Genomic DNA, 19,545 nt, shown 5'->3' on the forward strand with positions numbered 1-19,545 from the left:
TGTATGTACAAAAAGGTTTTTATTAAATTAAGTGTGTTTTAGCCCAAACACTACCCTATTTAGTTTTTATAAGCTTTTTTACAAACAATATTCACTCGTACTTTTGTTACAATTTTCAGTCTTTTTTACAAAATATACTTGTTTAAAAGTAGAAGTTTTTGCAAATACACCCTAAATATATTACATACCTTAATAATTTTGATTCGGGTTTAACGACCTTAAAGGCCTTCAGAATAGTGTTTGGGGCTGAGAAAAAGACAGATCCCAATTCACCTATTAATGTATTTCTAAGTGCATATTTAATGAGTTTTACTGTTGTTTCGAAAATATTAGGCCATCTTTAAAAGTTAGGAGGAGGAAATTAGGGTTTGGAAAAAAGGAAAGGATTTTAGGATTTAAGGATATATTTTAGTTCGGTGATGAAATGACCAATTATGTTAGATCTTAATCATTACTTTTATATTTAAAATATATATATGTATTTTCTGCCAATTTAAATTAAATGTGTTATCTTAAAATATTAAAAATTTAAATATGGTTTTAATATTAACTACTTGTGTAAGTTTGTTGCTATATAATTAGGGGCAAAATGTGTCGCTCTCATTATTATTTGAAGGATTAAATATGTTTTTCCAAAAAAAAAAAAACTAAAACTGTAATACTCCTATAGTTAAGGACTAAAAATAAAATTTTGTAATATTATATTCAATTCAACCATTTCATCATGCAATATTTAAGAAAAACTGATAATTGACGTCACTTGGGAAGAAAATATGATGAAGACAACATTCTCTTAAACTTTCAACGCCACTCTTTTATTATCTACAGTTCTATAAAGTTTGAACGAAAAATATTTGAATATAAATAATAGGAAAAATATTGATACTAAAAATATCTAAAAATTCATTATGCTACCCCTAAAAAGTTGACTAATCCAAAGAGGGGCTCAAATAGCTTAGTTCAAATAACCATAAGAAAAGTTGATCCGCGTGGTGAGTGTGGCTTCAACTTTCTTACAGGAGACACATGGCACCTCCAATTGGAGGGTAAAGCATAGCAACCTTAGGATCTCAAGATTCAGGTTGTGGGAAGTCATCTCCTCAACCACCTTCCAAGGATTTAGGACTGCGCTCCTTATCCATAAAAGATATCCTTATTCATAGGGGATTTCCCTACTCCTGAAGAATAGGGAATTCCATTATGAAAAACATGTGCTATTTTTTTTCGGCCAAGATCTTCAGTCGGCGTCCAACTCAAGGCTAAATGTATAATATAAAAAAAAATTGAGGATTAAATGTGTTTTCGTATTTAACTATAAGGTTAAATTTGTTCATTATGTAGTTATCGAACTAAATGTGTCCATATTATTATATGTACTAGTGTGTGTGGCACACTCCAATGAACGTGCATAATTAAATAAAAAAATTTAAAAATAATTTACATTTATAAAAATATATTTTAGTTGAAGAAATTAAATACAACCTTTTTTTTATAAAACAAAAAGAAGTTATAAGGAGTTAGTGGAAGTTAAAAAGAGTTGACAATTTTAGGATTTAAAAGAATGGTTTGAAGGTGTAGAAGACTAAAACGGTGAGATGTTAATAAATAAATAAATAAACTAAATTGAATATTAAAAAATATATAAAATAGCAGACCAAAAAATAAAGAGACATCAAAATTGTACTTTCACTTAAGATATATAGTATCGAATATAGTTTAGATTCTTAACAAACAACTCAAACATACATGTTTCTAAAACCATTTCCTTTAGGCTTTCTTATAACCATCAAACTACCAAAGTAGAGAAATAATCCTAGAAACGTGTTCGTAAAAAAGCACATTCTTCAGGCTTTCTTTACCCACCAGATAAATAAAGCCGTGTTCAGAACGCAGGCCCAAACTAAAAGTTGAATTTTGTGATACTATAGTTTTATATAGCTGCTGCTGGTGAATTGTATAATATTAAGGACTCGTTTGGTTCAAATGAGAAGAAAAGAAAAGGAAGAGGGAAATAATAATTTTTCTTCAAGTTACTTGGTATGATTGAAACGAATTAAATTTCAAATATTTCTCCTTATTTGGTACGAGAAAAACAAATTAAAAAAAAAATTAATTTTTGTAATTTTACTGAATAATCTTTTTCTTCATTTTTTGTATTATAAAATGAATAAATTAATATTATATTAATATAATTTTAGTATATTAAAATTTAAAAAAATTAATTAAAAATAAATATATTTATCAAATAAAAAATAAGAATATTTTTTATTACAAAAATATTAATCAAAATGAGTATTGTTTATTAAATTTAAACTATTTAATTTAAATAAAATAAAAATTACTAATTATACTTTTAACTAATGAATTCAAGTTCATACATCAGTGCCTTTGTTGGTACAAAAAATAATTTTGGAGGAAAATTATATATATAATATATATGAGTAATAGAATAAATAAAAATAAAAACTGTATTATTTTTTTATTCTTTTTGGCCTTCTACTTCCACTTTTCTGTTCAATTTTGGACAGAAACAAAATTGGACTCTAAAGGAGTTTCACACACATTGAATTCTAATTCACTTCTATTTGTTTCCTCATAACCAAACACCAAATTCTCTATTATATATTCACTTTTACTTCCACTTTTCATCTCAACCAAATACACTATAAGAAATAACTATATTTACATTTTAGATATATAATTTCTTAAATTCGTTATTATTTTTTTAAAAATTACATATCACCCATAAAAAATATCAAATATAATCTATATAAATCATCACCGATTTAAAAAAATTACACACTCTCTAAAGCGTTGACATATTACACAAACTATTTATTTTTTGATTGGTAGAGGTGGTTTATGTAATTACATAAAAAATAAAAATAATTTACATAAATATACTATAAATAATATAATATAATTATCCCTACTACCACATTTAATCTTGTCTTCGTTCTCCATTTTCAATTTTTTATAAATTTTATTTCGATTTTTGTACAATAATGAAAATACATACAAATTAATTAATGAGATTACATTGATTGTATTAATGGTATCAAAATACCACATTTTCTATTTGAATGAAACTAATAGTTCTATTCTTTTTTATTAATATTAAAAACTATTAGTATATTATTAATTTGTCAAAATTAACGATTGAAAAATTAATATATACATAAAAATATAGGCAATAGTCGATATGAGAATAATGGTCAAAGTATTTTTAGTAAAATTATATCACATAATCTTTTTTTTTATTTAAATCAGATTTGGTCAAATAAAATAAAATTATAGAGTAAGCATAATATATTTATTATATAATTAATTATTTTTTTTAAAAAATTAAATTAATTACAAAATACATGTATTATACTTTATACTTGCCATATTTGGGTCTGAATTAAAATTTTGGTATTCAACCCCATTCTCTAACCCCTACCCCACCCCACCCCACCCCAGGGGTAGACATTCTTTCTTGCGCCTTTTATACAAAAGCCCAGAAGACCTGGTAAACGTCAATGAAACCTCTAACCCCTAAAATCAAAGAGAAATTAAGGGGAACGCAGTAGACCCCAAGTCAAAAATTGGGTGGTAATTTCTTTCACACCACGCTACTGATTCTCTTCTTGTCACTCTCTACTATATCTCTCTTTCCCAGTTAAAGAACTCATCTTTATCAAAGGACTTGGAATTTCGGTGGCCCGTACGAGGAAAAAAGAGGTAAACTTTGAATTTTTTTTACCTTTCTGGGTGTTCTTGTTTTTCAGAAATTATCAATGGTTTCGGGTTGATGTTTTCTGATTTTTGGTGGGATCAGTGGAAATGCCATGATGGTGATGACAAAACGAACTGAATGTCAATTAAGCTTCAATGTTTTGCGTTTTGCGTTTTGATGAACGATTCTTGTGTGATAGAACTGTCGGTGTTGAGTGAGATCTAATTGTTTGTTATATCTAAAATCTTGATTCTTTCGAGTGTTATTTTATCTTCGGAGTTCGATTGGCAGTAGCGGAATCTTACAAAAGATTGAGTGCTAATCAAGGACCATAAGGTGGACAAGCTCTAAGGCAGGGAAGAAAAAAGAAAATTTTAGAGAAGTTGGTGATTTTAACTTAGAACATAGTTGATTTTGATTCCAAGTAGATGCTTGATGGTCTTTTAGATATATAGTAATACGATGAATTCTTTCAAAGTGAGTACCTAGTTCAATGATGGCATATGATCGAGAAAATCTATCAGTAGCTACTAAAAAAGTAGAAACAATGTAAGTATTTGAGCTCAGCATAACTAATGGAAGAATACTTCACCGTTCAACCTTGTCTATCATTGTTTTTTGAAGAACTGTTGTTCTGGGAAAAAGTTTGCTTATTCATGCAATGCTTCCTTTTTGCAGAGTGATTCGGTGGAGCTTGGACTTGTTCTCAGTGAAATTCTGTTCTGATACACTCCTCTATTGTAAATATTGAATGGGAGTATTTGTTTCAGTGTGAAATATTAATATAGGATAGAGCAGAGTGTCCAAAATGGCAGATGCCAGTCCCAGGACAGATACTTCGACTGATGCTGACACTGAAGATAAGAATTTGAGGGTAATGTCTAGGATGTTTTTACAATACTATCTGCAATTCCTTTCCTCCTTTTTTTGTTTTACGTGTGTATTAAATAAGATTAAAACTGAAAAATTTTCCTTTCCGTTTGATGTATAAATATGATACACAAATTTTTGAAGTGAACATAACCTTCTTTTCATTTGTGTGTAAGTGCCCAATGCCTTTTTTCTTTGAGCAAGATATAGCCCTTGGCTTTGATTATAATTAATGATTGCATTTGTTTCTTCTGCAGTTTAAGAACAATCAGCTGCAGACTATAGCTACTTCTGATGGCAGTGACAAGTCCAGAGATCAAAAGGTTTTCGAACTCTTAATTGTTAATACATGCAGTTGAATTTAATATAATATGTGATCTCAACTGCCTCATGCAGACTCTGCGTAGGCTTGCACAAAATCGTGAAGCTGCAAGAAAAAGCCGCTTGAGAAAAAAAGTAAGTTCTTCACTCATGCAGCTACCTGACATTGCTTAAGTTCACATGTCTGTTCAGTTTTGGTTGATACATCATATTATTGATTTAATGTCATCCTATTCTTTAATTCTGTTATGTTCTGGGTAGGTTTTAGTTATTTGTGAAATTAACATGTGGTACATGACTCCAAGAAGTGTTGTAGGACGTCTCTACTTGTATTTACCTGTCACAATTGTATGCATTTGCTGTATATCCCACCAGCTTGAAAGAATATGGGAAATTGTGCTATTTCTAAAGATCAATGCTACTTGGGTTAGCTCGAGTGGTGTGTTTGTTTTGCTATCATTCATGTCTTTTTCAGGCAACAACTTTAACAAATGTCTAAAAACCTGCTTGTTCCATTTGCATATATTTGTGTGTAGGCTTATGTTCAGCAGCTGGAGAGCAGCAGAATGAAATTGACACAACTTGAGCAAGAGCTACAACGAGCAAGGCAGCAGGTTCTACTGTACATCTTTTGCAAATATGCAATTCCTTTAAAGTCTTTATTCTTTTTCAATTTAGTAAATGTGGTTTTCTTTTGTGAAGGGGATATTTGTTTCAAGTTCAGGAGATCAATCACAATCAGCCAGTGGAAATGGTATGATTATCTTCACTCACTGATTCTAAGAAGGTTGTGTGAGCTGTGTGGGCTTGCTTTGAGAGAGATTTTGTGCTTGTACCCAACCCCGCCCTCCCCATGTATTAATGAACTAATTAGACAGACATGTCATATCAGGAATGAAGTATAAGTCTGAGAACATAGAAAACAATCAAAATAGTGCTTAGGACCATCTGGCCACTTACTCTTAAGAATTTAAAAGCTACTGGGGCGGAGATGTAATTAAATGGTTGGGGTAAGAGAAACTAAATCTCTGACTTGCAAGAAGTTAAATGGATAATGGAGCCGAATCAACTGAGCTCTCATGCATTTTAGTGGACGAAGCCTGTTTCCATTTCTTGGTTGAACTAAATTATTAGTGTGTAGGATGCTGGTCCTTAGCCGTTTTCTGGAGAATGGACTATGAGCATGCTTATTAAGAATACCTTTGGATGAAAAAACTTTTTTTACCTTTACTTAATAAGGCTTCCATCCTTCAAGTAGCTGATTGCATGTTCAGTTCCTGTGCCCTCCCCATTTTTGGATAGTTAAAGAAGAAAAAAGTTCATGGCTGAATGATTCGGTTATAGGTAATTCAAGGAGTACTTAAACTTCTTCCAAAGGTGAAGAATAAACTAACCGGGACTAGGAAGAATGCTTTGAGCCGTATGCTTGGTTGTTTGGCATGTGGCTTCCCCATAAGAACTTATTATGGAACATGCCAACTTGTTATTTTTCCATAATTTTGGATCTTCTTGTCCAACTTGAACTGTTTCAGTGATCTTCAATGAAAATATGCTTCTTATAAATCCCATATTTGTAGGTGCTTTGGCCTTCGATGTTGAATATGCACGGTGGCTGGAGGAGCACAACCGGCGGATTAATGAACTCAGAGGTGCTGTCAATTCACATGCTGGTGATGGTGAACTTCGCATAATAGTGGAGGGCATTGTTGCACACTGGGATGACATTTTTAGGATAAAAGGGGAAGCTGCAAAAGCCGATGTCTTTCACATTTTGTCAGGCATGTGGAAGACGCCTGCCGAAAGGTGCTTCCTCTGGCTTGGCGGATTTCGTTCGTCTGAACTTCTTAAGGTAACTCACATACAGTACTTCAAGTTATCCCACATCCATGCTTCATCTTTTCCTCGTCAGCGCCCGCATTTTGTTAATACACAGTTTGCACTTATAGTTTTCATCATTTTAGGCTTCTGCTTTCAGATCATCATCGTTTCTTTCGACATCTGGCCCTTTTATTCAGCCAAATTAGATTTTACCGTTTCGACATTCCTGTTCCCAGCTTCTTATCAGTCAGTTGGAGCCACTGACGGAGCAGCAGGTATTGGCCATAAACAACTTGCAACAGTCGTCACAACAAGCTGAAGATGCCCTGTCACAGGGAATGGAAGCGCTGCAGCAGTCCTTGGCCGAGACGTTAGCTGGTTCTCTTTCCTCCTCAGGTTCCTCCGGAAATGTTGCCAACTACATGGGCCAAATGGCAATGGCTATGGGGAAGTTGGGAACGCTTGAGGGCTTCATTCGTCAGGTTATCTTATCCTCAGCTCGATACACATATATCTGTGCTGTAATGGCGTGTGTACGTGTGTTACCATGCAGCCCTAGAGCCAGAACTGATATAACCATCACCAGCAATCTAAGTTCGTTGATGATTGTTTCAGGCTGATAATTTGCGGCAGCAGACTCTCCAACAAATGCACCGTATCTTAACAACACGCCAATCTGCTCGTGCGCTCCTTGCCATCAGCGACTACTTTTCTCGGCTTAGGGCCCTTAGCTCCCTGTGGCTCGCCCGCCCTCGGGAGTAACATCTCTCAATGATTCTTGTATTTGTTGGAAGATGCAGGTAAATCCTCAGCAGTCCCAGGACCGTGAGCCCCTTATAATGACAAGACTCGGAGCCCCAAAATCTTCTAAGAAAGACGCATATTCTATTGATGCAAACCGAGTTTGTCGATTTGGTGGAACGATTTTTAGAACCGTCACAGGTGCAGTGATCTTCCATCAATTGTAACGTTGCTAAGCTGCTAACTGATGTAGAGAATACTTGTACTGGTTCGCATGTTGTACAACTCATAGTTTCCAGTTAGTTGTAAGTGATTGTTGTCTGACGATGTAGCTTAATTAATAGAAATAGCCCCCGCACCCCCCTGTGATTGCCAAAACCCGGGATCGCCCCGCTAAGAAAATTTTGGATCCGGACCTATTGGCCTGGATTCAACGGATCTAGTTAATATTTTTAAAAATAACAATATCATAACTTTATAAATGTATTATCTGTAAGATAATAGTATTATTGAAAAATTGACCTTATTTTTGTGACATTAAAATATTAAAAGTTTTATTTTTATAAATTATTTGTATCATTACTTTAATTATAAAAACATTATCTTTATATATTATATGTACATTAAATAAATTATATTTTTTTTATATGTACCAATATGTTTTATATAGTATACATAAAAAAAATAATCACTTGAGGCCCGATAATCAAATGCATATTGGGCCTAATGAAGGTAGTAATTTTGAAGTCAACTCTTATGGTCGTAGGCAGCCCAATGTACGGCCCTTTAAAATATATATAAAAGAGACGTGACCTCATTATCCAACATCAAACATATCATACTTATTTTATATTATCTCTAAAAATAAATCCAAACATACATACTATCTCTAATTTATTTTTATTTATTTTTGTTTTTCTCTCTCTATCTTCACAAAATACCCAAAGTTAAAAATAAAATCAAACATTATGAAAGTTTTTTTTTTTTTAATAAAAAAAATTAATATTCAAACTTCGAGTGTGTGTGTGCGGGCGTGTATAATGAGTGACTAAAAGTAAAAAAGAAAAATCCTGAAAATGCGGCAGTGAAGAAAACGTGTCGATTGTGATTGGGTGTTGGAGACTAAACCCCACCACTTTATCCACTTGGACACTGTAGCTTATAAAAATCCCGTAACGGATAATCGGTAAAGGGCAAAACAGAGAATTACTTGTCGAGTTATTAGGTAGAGAGTTCACGTGCGGAGCGCATGCAGCTGCGTCTCAGTCGGATTCGCATTTTGACTCCGGGCCCGCCACCACTTTCTAAGCCGCGAATTTCATCTGCATTTCACCTAAATTTGCACTTAATTACAGTTTAGTGAGAAGTAATAATAATAATAATAAATTAAAAATGAAAATTGGTAACGTCTAGTACACGAGAATCGGATCACCTTATCTTTGCTCTATAAATACTCCAACGCTCTCCCTCTTTCTTTTGCTGCTTCTTGTTGTTCTGTATTCAGTGCACTCTCAGTGTGTGTGTGTGTGAGAGAGAGAGATAGGAGTGAGAGGAGGCTGTCGCTGTTGGTTGCTGTGTGGTTTTCTTGTTTACTGTGTAAGTTTTTCTTTCAATTCTGTTCCTCCTTGGAATTCTCTGATTTGTCTTTCGTTTTGATGAATGGGGATTTATCTTGTTTTGTGTTCGGCTGATGAGGGGTATGTGCATTTGATGTCTCTGTGAATGCATGGAGATGTTTAAGTTGTTAATTTTTCGAGTTTTAGGTGGAATCTGATTTTTGTTTTGAGGCTTATGTGTATTGGTGAAGTTTTGGTGGTTGAAGATGTGACAGTAATTAAGTGAAATTGTTCCAAAAACAAAAGAAGAGGTTAAGTGAAAGAGAAATTTTATGGATTTTTGTATACCTACACAGACAAGAGGAGAAGAGAAAAGAAAAAAGAGGGGGATAAGGTCTTAGGCCGGGAATTGTGGCTGTGAGGATAAACATGATAAAATGCATATAATTCGAGCTATATACAGAGAATAGAGGCCTGTTGGTTTTCTGAGAACCAAGACACTTTTTAATGGATGATTTAAAGTTGTGCTTTAAAGATCTGTACTTTCAGAGAAAATCTTTTTGGTTTATTCTCATGATAATTGAAGATTGTTGAAGAAAAATGGAGAATAATAGGTCATGGAGGAAAGCAGACTATGTTCAAGTTAGGTTGATAAATTTGCGGTAATTCAGGTGAATATATTGGAAATCGTGGAGTTAACTGAGTATTGTGATGCATCTGTGTGTCTTTCAGCTCGGGGAATTGTTTAAAGCAGAAAGAGAGTATTGCTTTGAGATGATGTTATAAGATTGCCATTGTTCTTGTTGGTCATTTGGTAATCCAAACGTATAGGTCTCTGCCTAGTACTGCCTTCTAGATCTTGCTTGGCATGGACAAAATCTTTGAAGGGTATTGATAGTATCTAATGAGTTGTATTAGACGTCTATTGGGATTTGAGGAAGAAGGAACCTCTGAGACAGGTGAGTGGGGTGAAGAGTGCAATAATACTCCAGGTCTTAATTTTTATCTTTTTCTCCGTGTTTCAAACTTGTATCTTACTTTTCTCATTTCAGAGCTTCTTAGTTGCTTAGCTATGGTTTCTTCATTATTATTAAAGAAGACTTCTATCAAGCGCAAAATGATCTATAGTTTCTAGCTTCTGCCATTAAACTTATTCACATCTTGTTTTGGGACTGCAGAACATCTGGGTTCACAAATCGGGATTTTGGGATTCTTTCAAGGGTTAACTTTTGCTGATCGAGATAAGCAATGGAGGTATTTGGCAAATCTATGGTAGCTGTTCCTACAAATGTTATTTATTTGTCAAGTATTCTTGGCCAAGAGGGGCCTAACCCTGGTCACAAATGTGATTGGAAATGTGAAAATGAACATGTGTGTGGGAACATGTATCGATGCCGGTTAACTGGCCTGACGCACATTTGTGACAAAAACTGCAACCAGAGAATTTTGTATGATAATCATAGCTCCCTCTGCAGAGTGAGCAAGCAGATATTTCCTTTAACGCCAGTTGAGCAACAGGCAGTGAAAGGTGTCCGGAGGAAGCTTGAAGCTGAGAGTTGCTCCACAGAGAGCTGTGCTTTTAAGCGCAGAAGGGATTCTCAGTGTCATCCCTCGCCATTTGAGAGATCATTTACCACTGTTGGTCCCATCTGCAGTCAGATTGGCGATGTCATGGATATGAGCTAGATACAATACTGCTATTTCTCATTCGTCATTCCCCCTTTTCCCTTTTTCACTTTATTTGTAGTTTTCGTAGCATTAGTTATGGACTAAAGAACTTGTTGAGTACTTCGGTGGCGGACCTGATCGTCTGGCCTTTATGTAGGAGAACGTTCTGTTAACCTTCCTTTATCTGAGTTGTAGCTCCTCTAATGTCACAAGACTCATTAACTCCTAGGAAGTTACTGATGCTATACCCTGTGAAGTTATTATGAAGCTTGAGTTGCATTTAATTCCATAACCCAGCTTGAAGTATGATACGAAAGGGTTCTATTAGAATACTTAGTTTCTTTATTTGATGGTACTCCATAGACTCTGATGCCTCCTTAACTATATTGCTCATTTGTTTCTTCTTCTTCTTCTTTTTGGCTATTCTTGGGTTTTATTTGTTCTGATAAGATGAGAACTAAGTTATCATGACGATTTATCCTTGTGGAAGTGTATGATATTTCATTCAGCAGTTTGATTTCATTTGTATATATATAGTAGTCATGCATTGATTAATTATTTTGGGTGGCTTCCCTGACTTGATAGAAGGCTTTTTTGTTCATCAGGTCTGGAGGATCGATATTACTTCATTTTTTGGTAGAAACCTGACCTAATTTATATTTGTCTGATCATGTTTCAGGTCGAGGAGGAACCACATAATTTTATGTTGTATTAATTTGCTTCATTTGTTAATTTATGTTTCTATTCTGATTGCTCTGCGCTTATGTTCCTGAAGTTATTTCGTTTTTGCAGGTGATAAGCATATTCGGCACAGGGGACTTTCTAATAGAGTGTGTTGTGTTGTTGAATTGTTTAGTAGTGGTAGTCTGTCCTGGATCCTGGGAAGCTTCTAAGTATTTTCTATTTACTCCTCGTGCAGGAAAAAGATTTTGCATGGTTCCATGAACTGCAGCTCAGGAACGTGCCTAATAAGGCCAACGATTTGATTATAATGGACTTTAACTGACAGGGATGTTCAGTCATTTCCAGCCTCACTTCAGTCATTCGATACTTTCTGGAAAGTGTTTCAGAATTCGTACCATCCCAAAATACATCCCCTACATCAACCAGAAGATACCCATTGGCTTGTGTATCATTGTGATGATCGATCCTGTATTTGAGCTTTGCTCTTAACTTAACCGTGGAGGACTCTCATACATCTCTTCACTTGGATCTTGTCACGGCTCTGTGAAAACCAAGACAAGCAACCTTGAATCCGGCTGCTGGGTGCTATTCTGTTACTGGTTTTCATGTTTCTGTGAAATCTTTTGCAATTCGTCTGCTAATGGCCCACCATTTGAAGGATGATGGTGTTTGCTGGCTCTTGGGATTTAACAAAAATGTTGGTTTTACAAACTTACCTGATTATCCATAGAGGAGAAGTTGCGGTAAGATCAATTTGTAACTGTGTTATTGTTCATAAATTGTATAATTTGTACTGAGTAGGTCGATTGTTGACCTAAAATCATAACCGTAGAGTATACTTTTTTTCTCTGATAAATCTTTTCAAGAAAATCTTTGTGATTTCTGATTTCTGTACTTTGTAGAGGTGATACTGCATTTTGGACCTAAACAGGCTTCCTGGTTCTATTATATTGCCCTTGTGTTTCAATGTCATTAGCATAGCACTCCATACATATGTTTTGGCATCTTTAGCTCAACTAAAGCAAGAAGTAAATATTTATTATGTTTTGACGGCTTCTGATTTTATTTCATCTCTTCTCAGCGGGAAAAAATGAGATGAATGAATTCGGTTGAGATGACATTTTTTTCAAAGTATGGGATGGGAATGGATTTGGCATAAAAATGTAATGATGATAGTTGATGTGATGCGTAAAAGATGTTAAGGTTAAAAATAGAAAATTGAATTACTATAGGTGATATGATGTGGTACGTTTTTCTAGTGAAATGTTGAGACATATATATATTTTTTTTCTAGATGAGAAAAATATTCCTATAACCAAACATTACCTCGACTTGGTCCTATGGAGTGAGATATATTCATCTCACAAGCAAGCACAACTTTAGGGTTAGGTCTTAGAATGATTTGGGTATTCAAGATCCAAGTTGGTAATTCTCATTATCTGTTCAAAACATAAGGAAACTGTTACTTGTTCTTTAAGCCATGTTGTTTTGACTTCTGATTTATTTAGATGCTTTCTACCGTTTGTCCCAAATCTAGTTTTACTGGGAATCTTAGGCTAGCCTTTTCATATGGGATCAGGAATCCATTTCACTAATTTGACTCAATCTCAAGATATTTCAGAGTTCAAAAGTGGTGTGCAAGGGATTCCATTGATTCTGTCTGAGGAAAGGGATTGCTTTATGCTTCCTTATTGAGGCAGACAAGAGAAATGCCTAACCCAAATTCTTAATCTTGCGGCTGATGAATCTTGTTAAAACCCCCACCCCCGTACACCATTGGATTCTTCAACTTGCAGGCCTAGTTTCCTCTGCCTCATGGCTTCTTGGAAGCTTCACATTAGTTTGATTGTATTGTCCATCTTTGCCAGCACTTGTGGTTCTACATTCATCATTACTAACAATTGCCCTTACACAATATGGCCAGGGACTCTGGCCGGTTCAGGTTCACCTCAGCTTTCAACAACAGGGTTCCAGTTGGATTCTGGCCAAAGCATCGCTATCCCCAATGTCCCCGGATGGTCTGGGCGAATATGGGCTAGGACCGGTTGCACTTTCGACGCAACAGGTTTGGGCTCATGCCAAACCGGAGACTGTGGTGGGAGGCTCGAATGTGGGGGCAACGGCGCCACACCTCCAGCATCGCTCTTTGAGATAACCCTTGGAGATGAGAAAGATTTCTATGATGTCAGCATCGTCGATGGCTACAACCTCCCACTGGTTGCCGCTCCACGAGGGGTCAATACTCCATGCAATGCCACCGGCTGTGTCGCCGACATCAACATGGGTAACAGACTGGTTCCTTTCTTTGACTACATATATTTAATGAGTAGAAGCTGCAAATAAGCGCTGAAATATGTCAAACAGGTTGCCCAAAGGAACTGCAGGTGATTGGGAGTGATGAAGGCCCAGGGGGAGTCATTGGGTGCAAGAGCGCATGCGAAGCATTCAGGCTAGACCAGTATTGCTGCAGCGGGGAGTTTGCTAACCCAACGACATGCAGGCCTTCATTCTATTCATGGATGTTCAAGAGAGCCTGCCCAAGAGCTTATAGCTATGCATATGATGACGGAACCAGCACCTTCACTTGCAAGGCGTCTGAGTATGCCATAGTTTTTTGCCCCAACAGTGGGTAATGTCTGATATGCCAATCTCTTGTTCACCTTTTCACCTGTATGCTGGTATGACTGTAGTTCTTGGATTTTAAATAAGTCAAATGATGGCATCGTCTCCATGTATGCAGGATGAGGCGAGTAGACGATCCACCAGTGAGGGAAAGTTCAAATGAGAAGATTGAAGCAGGAATTGTTTCATCTTCAGCCACACTATTGCCCTTCCCCATCTCGATACTTTTCCTCGTTCTTGCTCTATATGTTTGACACGCCCTGATGCACTGCATCCGACAGCCCGGTTCTCGCCAAGCGGCAGGATGAGGAGCCCGCCCGCAAATCAAGCAGACAAGAAGCTATGAGGTCAATACAAAAGGAAAATGTGATGATTCAGTTTGAAGTTCAGGAACGGTGTTGATGATGGTGCTAATGTATCTCACAGAACTGCATCTTGGAGGAATATCAGCTGTATTTTCTGACAGGACACATTCAAAATGTCATGTAATAATCTTTGTATACTTTTAACTTGCAATTCTTTCATCAGAAAGCCATGTTATACATTATCCACCAAGTTCAAATATGTTTTCTATCCTATCCTATATTTTCTTTCACTTAGAGTGTGGTTGTGTAAAGTTTTTCCAAAACATCTTATAGAGTTTAATGATGTAAAAAGAATATTTTTTTTACTTGAGGCAAAAAAGATCAATTATACAAAGGATAAAAATGAGTTTAAAAACTAATAAGAATAAAATAAAATTAAAATATTTCATAAGAAAGGTATGGGTTGAATTTATTATTTTTAAACAGATAACAAGTATCCCAATAGTTTTTTTATAAAAAAAAAATTATTAAACAATTTAATAGAATTTATAAGCTGTCGAACATAAGTGGAGCTTAACGATTATTTGATCTGGTAAATGTCAAATTAGGCACACACAAATATTACTGTTTGGATCATTTCAATGGCTAAATAAGACACAAAAAAAAAAAAAAAAAAAATCAGTGTCAATCACGTGAGGCTGGGAGAATGCAATGCAAAGAAAAAACATTTTCTTATGATTTAAAAATTGATTAAGGGCTAATTATAATTAGATCCTCCCTAAAATGTAAAATTATATTTTTTCTCAATAAAATATTAGAATTATACTTACACCTCTAAAAAAAATTATTTACACTTGACCCCATTCTGTTAGAATTTGGACAGAAAATAATAATATTAACAAAATAAAGTTATATAAGTTCTCAATTTTACCCCTAATTTAGCATTTTCATGTATATTATAAAGGAATAAATGCAATATATATATGGAGTGTCGTTAATATATATTACATCTTTTCCTAGAAAGTACAAAACATGACAATGTTAAACAAGGAATAAAATAAAATATTTATGTAATTTTTTACTAATACAAGCAATTTTCGTCCAAATTATAACGAAAATGGATTAGGTGTAAACGGTAAATTTTTAAAGTTTGTGTAAGTAGAATTTTAATTTTTTTAGAAAAAAATATAATTTCACATTTTTTTTAAGGAATCTAAGTATAATTAATTCATTAATTAACGAAAATAATTAAAATCATAAAAGAATTGTCAATTTATGGACTTAAAATATAAATAAAGATTGTTTAGGGACTGAAATTGAATGAACGGTATTGTGTAGGGATGAAAAGTATAATTCTCCCGTGATTAGCCCGTTGAAAATCTTGGTCATGGGTTTTAGGGGAGAAATTGGCAAAGAGACACTAGCAGTAGTAGTGTTATCCATTTCTTCCCTCTCTGACCTCCTCACATGAAGCAGCCTCCCCCAAATTTTCACTCAGATTCAGAAACCCTGCGCCATTGATTCCTAGGAAAAGGTAAAAGGAGAGTGAAGCGATAGCTTCCTAGTTAATTCGAAATTATGGGGGAAAGTAAGCAAGGGATTATGGTGGTGGAAATTCCAGGCAAGGCCGGCGGTTTGATGGGACAAGTTGAGCAGAACCCAATTGCAGTGGTGCAGGCTAAGCTGAAAGAGGTGGAGACTAGGTTTAAAGGGTGGCTGGCGAAGCAGTCTTTGCCGGTGGAGGCTGCTGTCGTCACCGCCACCAGTGGGGCACAAGGCGCCGCAATTGGCGGTTTCATGGGGACTCTCACGGGTGATGCTTCCTCCTTGGTTACTCCGCCGCCAAACGCTGTTAACCTCAACCCGGATGCTATGGCTTCGCTCAAGCAAGCTCAGGTCTATATGCTCCATTTTTTCTCGATTAATTTACTCATTCGGGAATCGGTTGTTATATTCTGCTATTTTGAGTAGTCAGAATTACTTTTTTCCAATGAAACAGTGAATATTCGTTTTAGTGAAATTTATTGGATTAGATTATGTGTTATGAAGTTCGGAAGTTGACGTACGTTTGCATTTTTTTAACCTTTTTGCAATTTACCTTTTGTTCTCGTTGACAAGGCTGGGGGTATGATCTCCAGCGTTTTGAGATCAATGTACTTTTTACATTTGTATTTTTGCCACCATTGACTGATGAGAGTAACTACTGCCCAGCCCGATTGACTGTTTAATGTAGTTAGTGCAAGTACAAAGTTCAGTGGGTTTTCGACTTAAAAATGTTTATGGACTTATGAGAAATGGCTGATATTTTTGCAAATTGCCAGTAAATGAACTTCTTGCATGAACATTCAGGTTTAGCTGGTTAACTAATTTTGTGATAATAGTATGAAGGCTTACTTGGTATACTGTTGCCTACAGGCCCTTGCAGGAGGTCCTTTGGTGCAGGCACGCAATTTTGCTGTCATGACTGGTGTCAATGCCGGCATTTCATGTATCATGAGAAGATTGAGAGGCAAGGAAGACGTTCAATCGAGGTATGCTTTCGCTGAAAAATTATCACAGACCTCTACCTTTCTGCTTATATTGGTATGTGATTTTGGCCCTGTTTGATAGGCCAAAAGTTAATCTTTTCTCACATGCTAAAGTGTCTTTTCTTTTACAGCTTCTGGTTTCTTAAACAAGATATATTTCCCACTGGTAGAATTTGGAGCTTTAATGAGTCTTTTTGACATAACCCGTGCATTTGGCTGATAAGCATTCTAACTAACTCTTTGTTACTTTACGTGCAAGTTGAAGCCACTCTTACTGCATCTGGGTTAAATGTCTCTCCCTGAACATGTCGAGTTGGTTTCCTATGATAAATGTTGGAAAAACTAGAACCCGTCCTTTTTTAAAAAATTTGGAAATAGAGATTAAAGTTATCACCGCAAACGTGGTATATTGAGTGAAGTGGAATTTTTCAGCAGTTAAGTGGAATGTGGATGGAAAAGCTGACCCAATAGTTTTTGCATTTGACAGCCAACTCTGTTGTTCCTTGTGAGCCATTAATTTAATAATTGCACTTCTGATCATGAGGATGGGAGGAAATTCAGATAGGCTATTGATTTAGTTTATGTTTATGTGGTGCAAAAGGTGAATATTATTACCTCAATGAATTCATAGCGACTTATGTGACACAAAACTCTTTCTGCAAACTCAAACTGAATTGATGGACATCATGGGAGAAACTAAACTATGAGGGCTACAATAAGATGCATAATTGCACCAGTATACTTGGTCTTGATTTTGGCTAAAGGAATACAAACTCAACTATTCAAGCCCTAGCACAAACTCATTCAGTCTCTAGACTCTGAACTTGGAGCTGGTTATTTGGTTTTTGTGCTGGATGCTCTAAAACAAATATACCATTGGAGTAAATATTTGTCTCTCTGATTATGCTTCCTGTCCTTTCTATCAATCATGTTTGAGCTGGATGCTCTAAAATAAATATACCAATGGAGTAAATATTTTTCTCTCTGATTATGCCTCCTGTCCGCATTTATTCTTGCTTAATCCTCCTATCCGTCTTTGTTCTCCCTGCTGTAAATTTTGACTGGCTACTCCTGGTGACTGCAGTATGGTTGCAGCTTTTGGTTCTGGGGCCATGTTTTCATTAGTAAGTGGGATGGGTGGACCGAATCAGGCAGCGAATGCTGTTACCTCTGGTCTTTTCTTTGCGCTGGTTCAAGGTGGAATTTTCCAGGTGATTTTTAGCAGAGAAACATGAACCTGTACATGTACATTCATCTCAGTATTGCTTAACACGACTGTGAATATACAGAAATAATTTTCTTTGATCAATAATCTACTGTTTTTATTCTTTAGTATTTCAGTTTGAAGCTTTCCAGTTTTAATGGTTGTAATCCAGTTTCCTTATGAAGTCTATGTATTCAAGAATTTTTTGTGTTTGTCTCCAGACAGTGATTTAGGATTTTACGTTAAATAAGTTGAAGTTCCTTTTGGCTTGCAGTTAGGACAGAAGTTTTCACAACCACCAACTGAAGATGTGTACTATGTGAAAACAAGGTCTATGTTGAGCAACCTTGGCCTACAAAACTATGAGAAGAATTTCAAGAAAGGCTTGTTAACCGACAACACTTTGCCGCTGCTAACTGATAGGTAAGTGCCCATGACTTATTACTTTATGATGACATCTGAATATACATTGCAAAGCTTGGCTTACAGTTGATGTCATTGCATTTCTTGTTAAAATTCAGTGCTCTTAGAGATGTGAACATACCCCCCGGACCAAGGCTGCTTATTCTTGATCATATAGAGAGGTATCGACCAGTCTTCATCTTATGTATTATATGCTCTATTAATTATCCTAGAATTCTTGGAAATCTGGAAATTTGATTCACTCTTATATCAGCAGGAGCCCGGAGCTGAAAGAAAGGAGAAGAGGTTCCCCATGAAGTACTGCTGCTAAATCAAATCTCAGCTACTGAGGTATGAAATCTTTGACTAGGAAATAGTTTTCCTTCTTCCACATAAAAGAGACAGCAACAGTTTTCTTTCACTCTGTTTATTGTATGCTAGAATAATACTACGTTGTACCAACATTCTAAATTTGGCGAGGAATTTGATTCTTGTTTGTCATTCCATTCATGACATCTCGTCTGGTATTTGAGCAGTTTCGTTTGTATCGATGCCCTCACAGACCCAGTTGTAGCTAGATTTGCCCTTCAATAGCTAAAAGCATATAAATAGGCAATCTGTGACCCAATAACACTTATTTGCTCTAAATTTCCGTTCTGGGAAAAAATGGGATGAGCCAAGATTGAATATATATTATTTTATAATTTGATGATCATGAATGAATCACAACGTAGTTTGATTTATATCATGTTTGTTGAAGAATTACCATGATACTGTAAGTAGGGTGGCATTTAAGTCAGGTAATTAGGGTCCCAACCCGACCCAAGTGGGTTCAAATTTTCCCGACTTCTTTTTAGTTTTCCTCCATCCTTCAAATCTTCTTTTTCTCCTATCTTCCCAACTTCCATATCTTCTTTTTTTATTTTACTTTCCAAAACCATTCAAAATATATCTATAAAACCCTAGAATTTACAAAGAGAAGGCGAAATGAATTTATCAATCCAAATGTCGGTGTTTGATGTTTAATTTTCTTATTATGGTTAAGATAATTATTATTATTATTTTTTATTTAATTTAGTTGATTGAAGTTAAATTTCTTATTTTTTAC

General features: G+C 35.4%; 4 protein-coding genes across 6 annotated transcripts; all 4 read left to right on the top strand.

Moving 5' to 3' along the window:
* Positions 3,495–7,846, top strand: LOC105166802 (transcription factor TGA2.3-like). The gene is made up of 9 exons (XM_011086288.2): positions 3,495–3,723; positions 4,397–4,592; positions 4,846–4,911; positions 4,985–5,044; positions 5,446–5,523; positions 5,612–5,663; positions 6,487–6,758; positions 6,964–7,209; positions 7,343–7,846. The coding sequence occupies exons 2-9, from the start codon at positions 4,527–4,529 to the stop codon at positions 7,487–7,489; spliced, it is 987 nt and encodes a 328-aa protein (XP_011084590.1). The 5' UTR covers positions 3,495–3,723; positions 4,397–4,526; the 3' UTR covers positions 7,490–7,846.
* On the top strand, positions 8,910–12,057 carry LOC105166803. Of its 2 annotated transcripts, XR_002287389.1 has the most exons (3): positions 8,910–9,064; positions 10,203–11,522; positions 11,612–12,057. XR_002287389.1 is itself a non-coding variant. In XM_020695277.1 (2 exons), exon 2 carries the CDS (start codon positions 10,273–10,275, stop codon positions 10,708–10,710), a length of 438 nt encoding a protein of 145 aa, XP_020550936.1. In that variant the 5' UTR covers positions 8,910–9,064; positions 10,203–10,272; the 3' UTR covers positions 10,711–12,057. The 2 variants fall into 2 exon arrangements, 1 of the variants encoding a protein (XP_020550936.1); XM_020695277.1 differs by having other exon boundaries at positions 10,203–12,057.
* On the top strand, positions 13,192–14,562 carry LOC105166927 (thaumatin-like protein 1). Its single transcript, XM_011086448.2, has 3 exons — positions 13,192–13,660; positions 13,741–14,005; positions 14,117–14,562. Exons 1-3 carry the CDS (start codon positions 13,192–13,194, stop codon positions 14,250–14,252), a joined length of 870 nt encoding a protein of 289 aa, XP_011084750.1. The 3' UTR covers positions 14,253–14,562.
* LOC105166805 lies at positions 15,699–18,950 on the top strand. Of its 2 annotated transcripts, none has more exons than XM_011086291.2 (6): positions 15,699–16,199; positions 16,719–16,834; positions 17,916–18,042; positions 18,310–18,458; positions 18,557–18,619; positions 18,712–18,950. In XM_011086291.2, the coding sequence occupies exons 1-6, from the start codon at positions 15,882–15,884 to the stop codon at positions 18,752–18,754; spliced, it is 816 nt and encodes a 271-aa protein (XP_011084593.1). In that variant the 5' UTR covers positions 15,699–15,881; the 3' UTR covers positions 18,755–18,950. The 2 variants fall into 2 exon arrangements, with proteins under 2 accessions (XP_011084593.1, XP_011084594.1); XM_011086292.2 differs by having other exon boundaries at positions 15,700–16,199; positions 18,715–18,950.

The sequence above is a fragment of the Sesamum indicum genome, linkage group LG7, assembly GCF_000512975.1.
Source record: "Sesamum indicum cultivar Zhongzhi No. 13 linkage group LG7, S_indicum_v1.0, whole genome shotgun sequence".
NCBI classification, from domain to species: Eukaryota; Viridiplantae; Streptophyta; class Magnoliopsida; order Lamiales; family Pedaliaceae; genus Sesamum; species Sesamum indicum.

What these genes read in the sequence shown, in the direction of transcription:
- LOC105166802 (XM_011086288.2), top strand. Translation starts at nt 4,527, where the DNA reads ATGGCAGATGCCAGTCCCAGGACAGATACTTCGACTGATGCTGACACT. An exon ending in ACAAGTCCAGAGATCAAAAG is followed by an intron (nt 4,912 to 4,984) that starts GTTTTCGAACTC and finishes TGCCTCATGCAG; the next exon opens with ACTCTGCGTAGGCTTGCACA. An exon ending in AAAGCCGCTTGAGAAAAAAA is followed by an intron (nt 5,045 to 5,445) that starts GTAAGTTCTTCA and finishes ATTTGTGTGTAG; the next exon opens with GCTTATGTTCAGCAGCTGGA.
- LOC105166803 (XM_020695277.1), top strand. Translation starts at nt 10,273, where the DNA reads ATGGAGGTATTTGGCAAATCTATGGTAGCTGTTCCTACAAATGTTATT.
- LOC105166927 (XM_011086448.2), top strand. Translation starts at nt 13,192, where the DNA reads ATGGCTTCTTGGAAGCTTCACATTAGTTTGATTGTATTGTCCATCTTT. An exon ending in TGTCGCCGACATCAACATGG is followed by an intron (nt 13,661 to 13,740) that starts GTAACAGACTGG and finishes TATGTCAAACAG; the next exon opens with GTTGCCCAAAGGAACTGCAG. An exon ending in GTTTTTTGCCCCAACAGTGG is followed by an intron (nt 14,006 to 14,116) that starts GTAATGTCTGAT and finishes CCATGTATGCAG; the next exon opens with GATGAGGCGAGTAGACGATC.
- LOC105166805 (XM_011086291.2), top strand. Translation starts at nt 15,882, where the DNA reads ATGGGGGAAAGTAAGCAAGGGATTATGGTGGTGGAAATTCCAGGCAAG. An exon ending in CTTCGCTCAAGCAAGCTCAG is followed by an intron (nt 16,200 to 16,718) that starts GTCTATATGCTC and finishes TGTTGCCTACAG; the next exon opens with GCCCTTGCAGGAGGTCCTTT. An exon ending in TTGCCGCTGCTAACTGATAG is followed by an intron (nt 18,459 to 18,556) that starts GTAAGTGCCCAT and finishes GTTAAAATTCAG; the next exon opens with TGCTCTTAGAGATGTGAACA.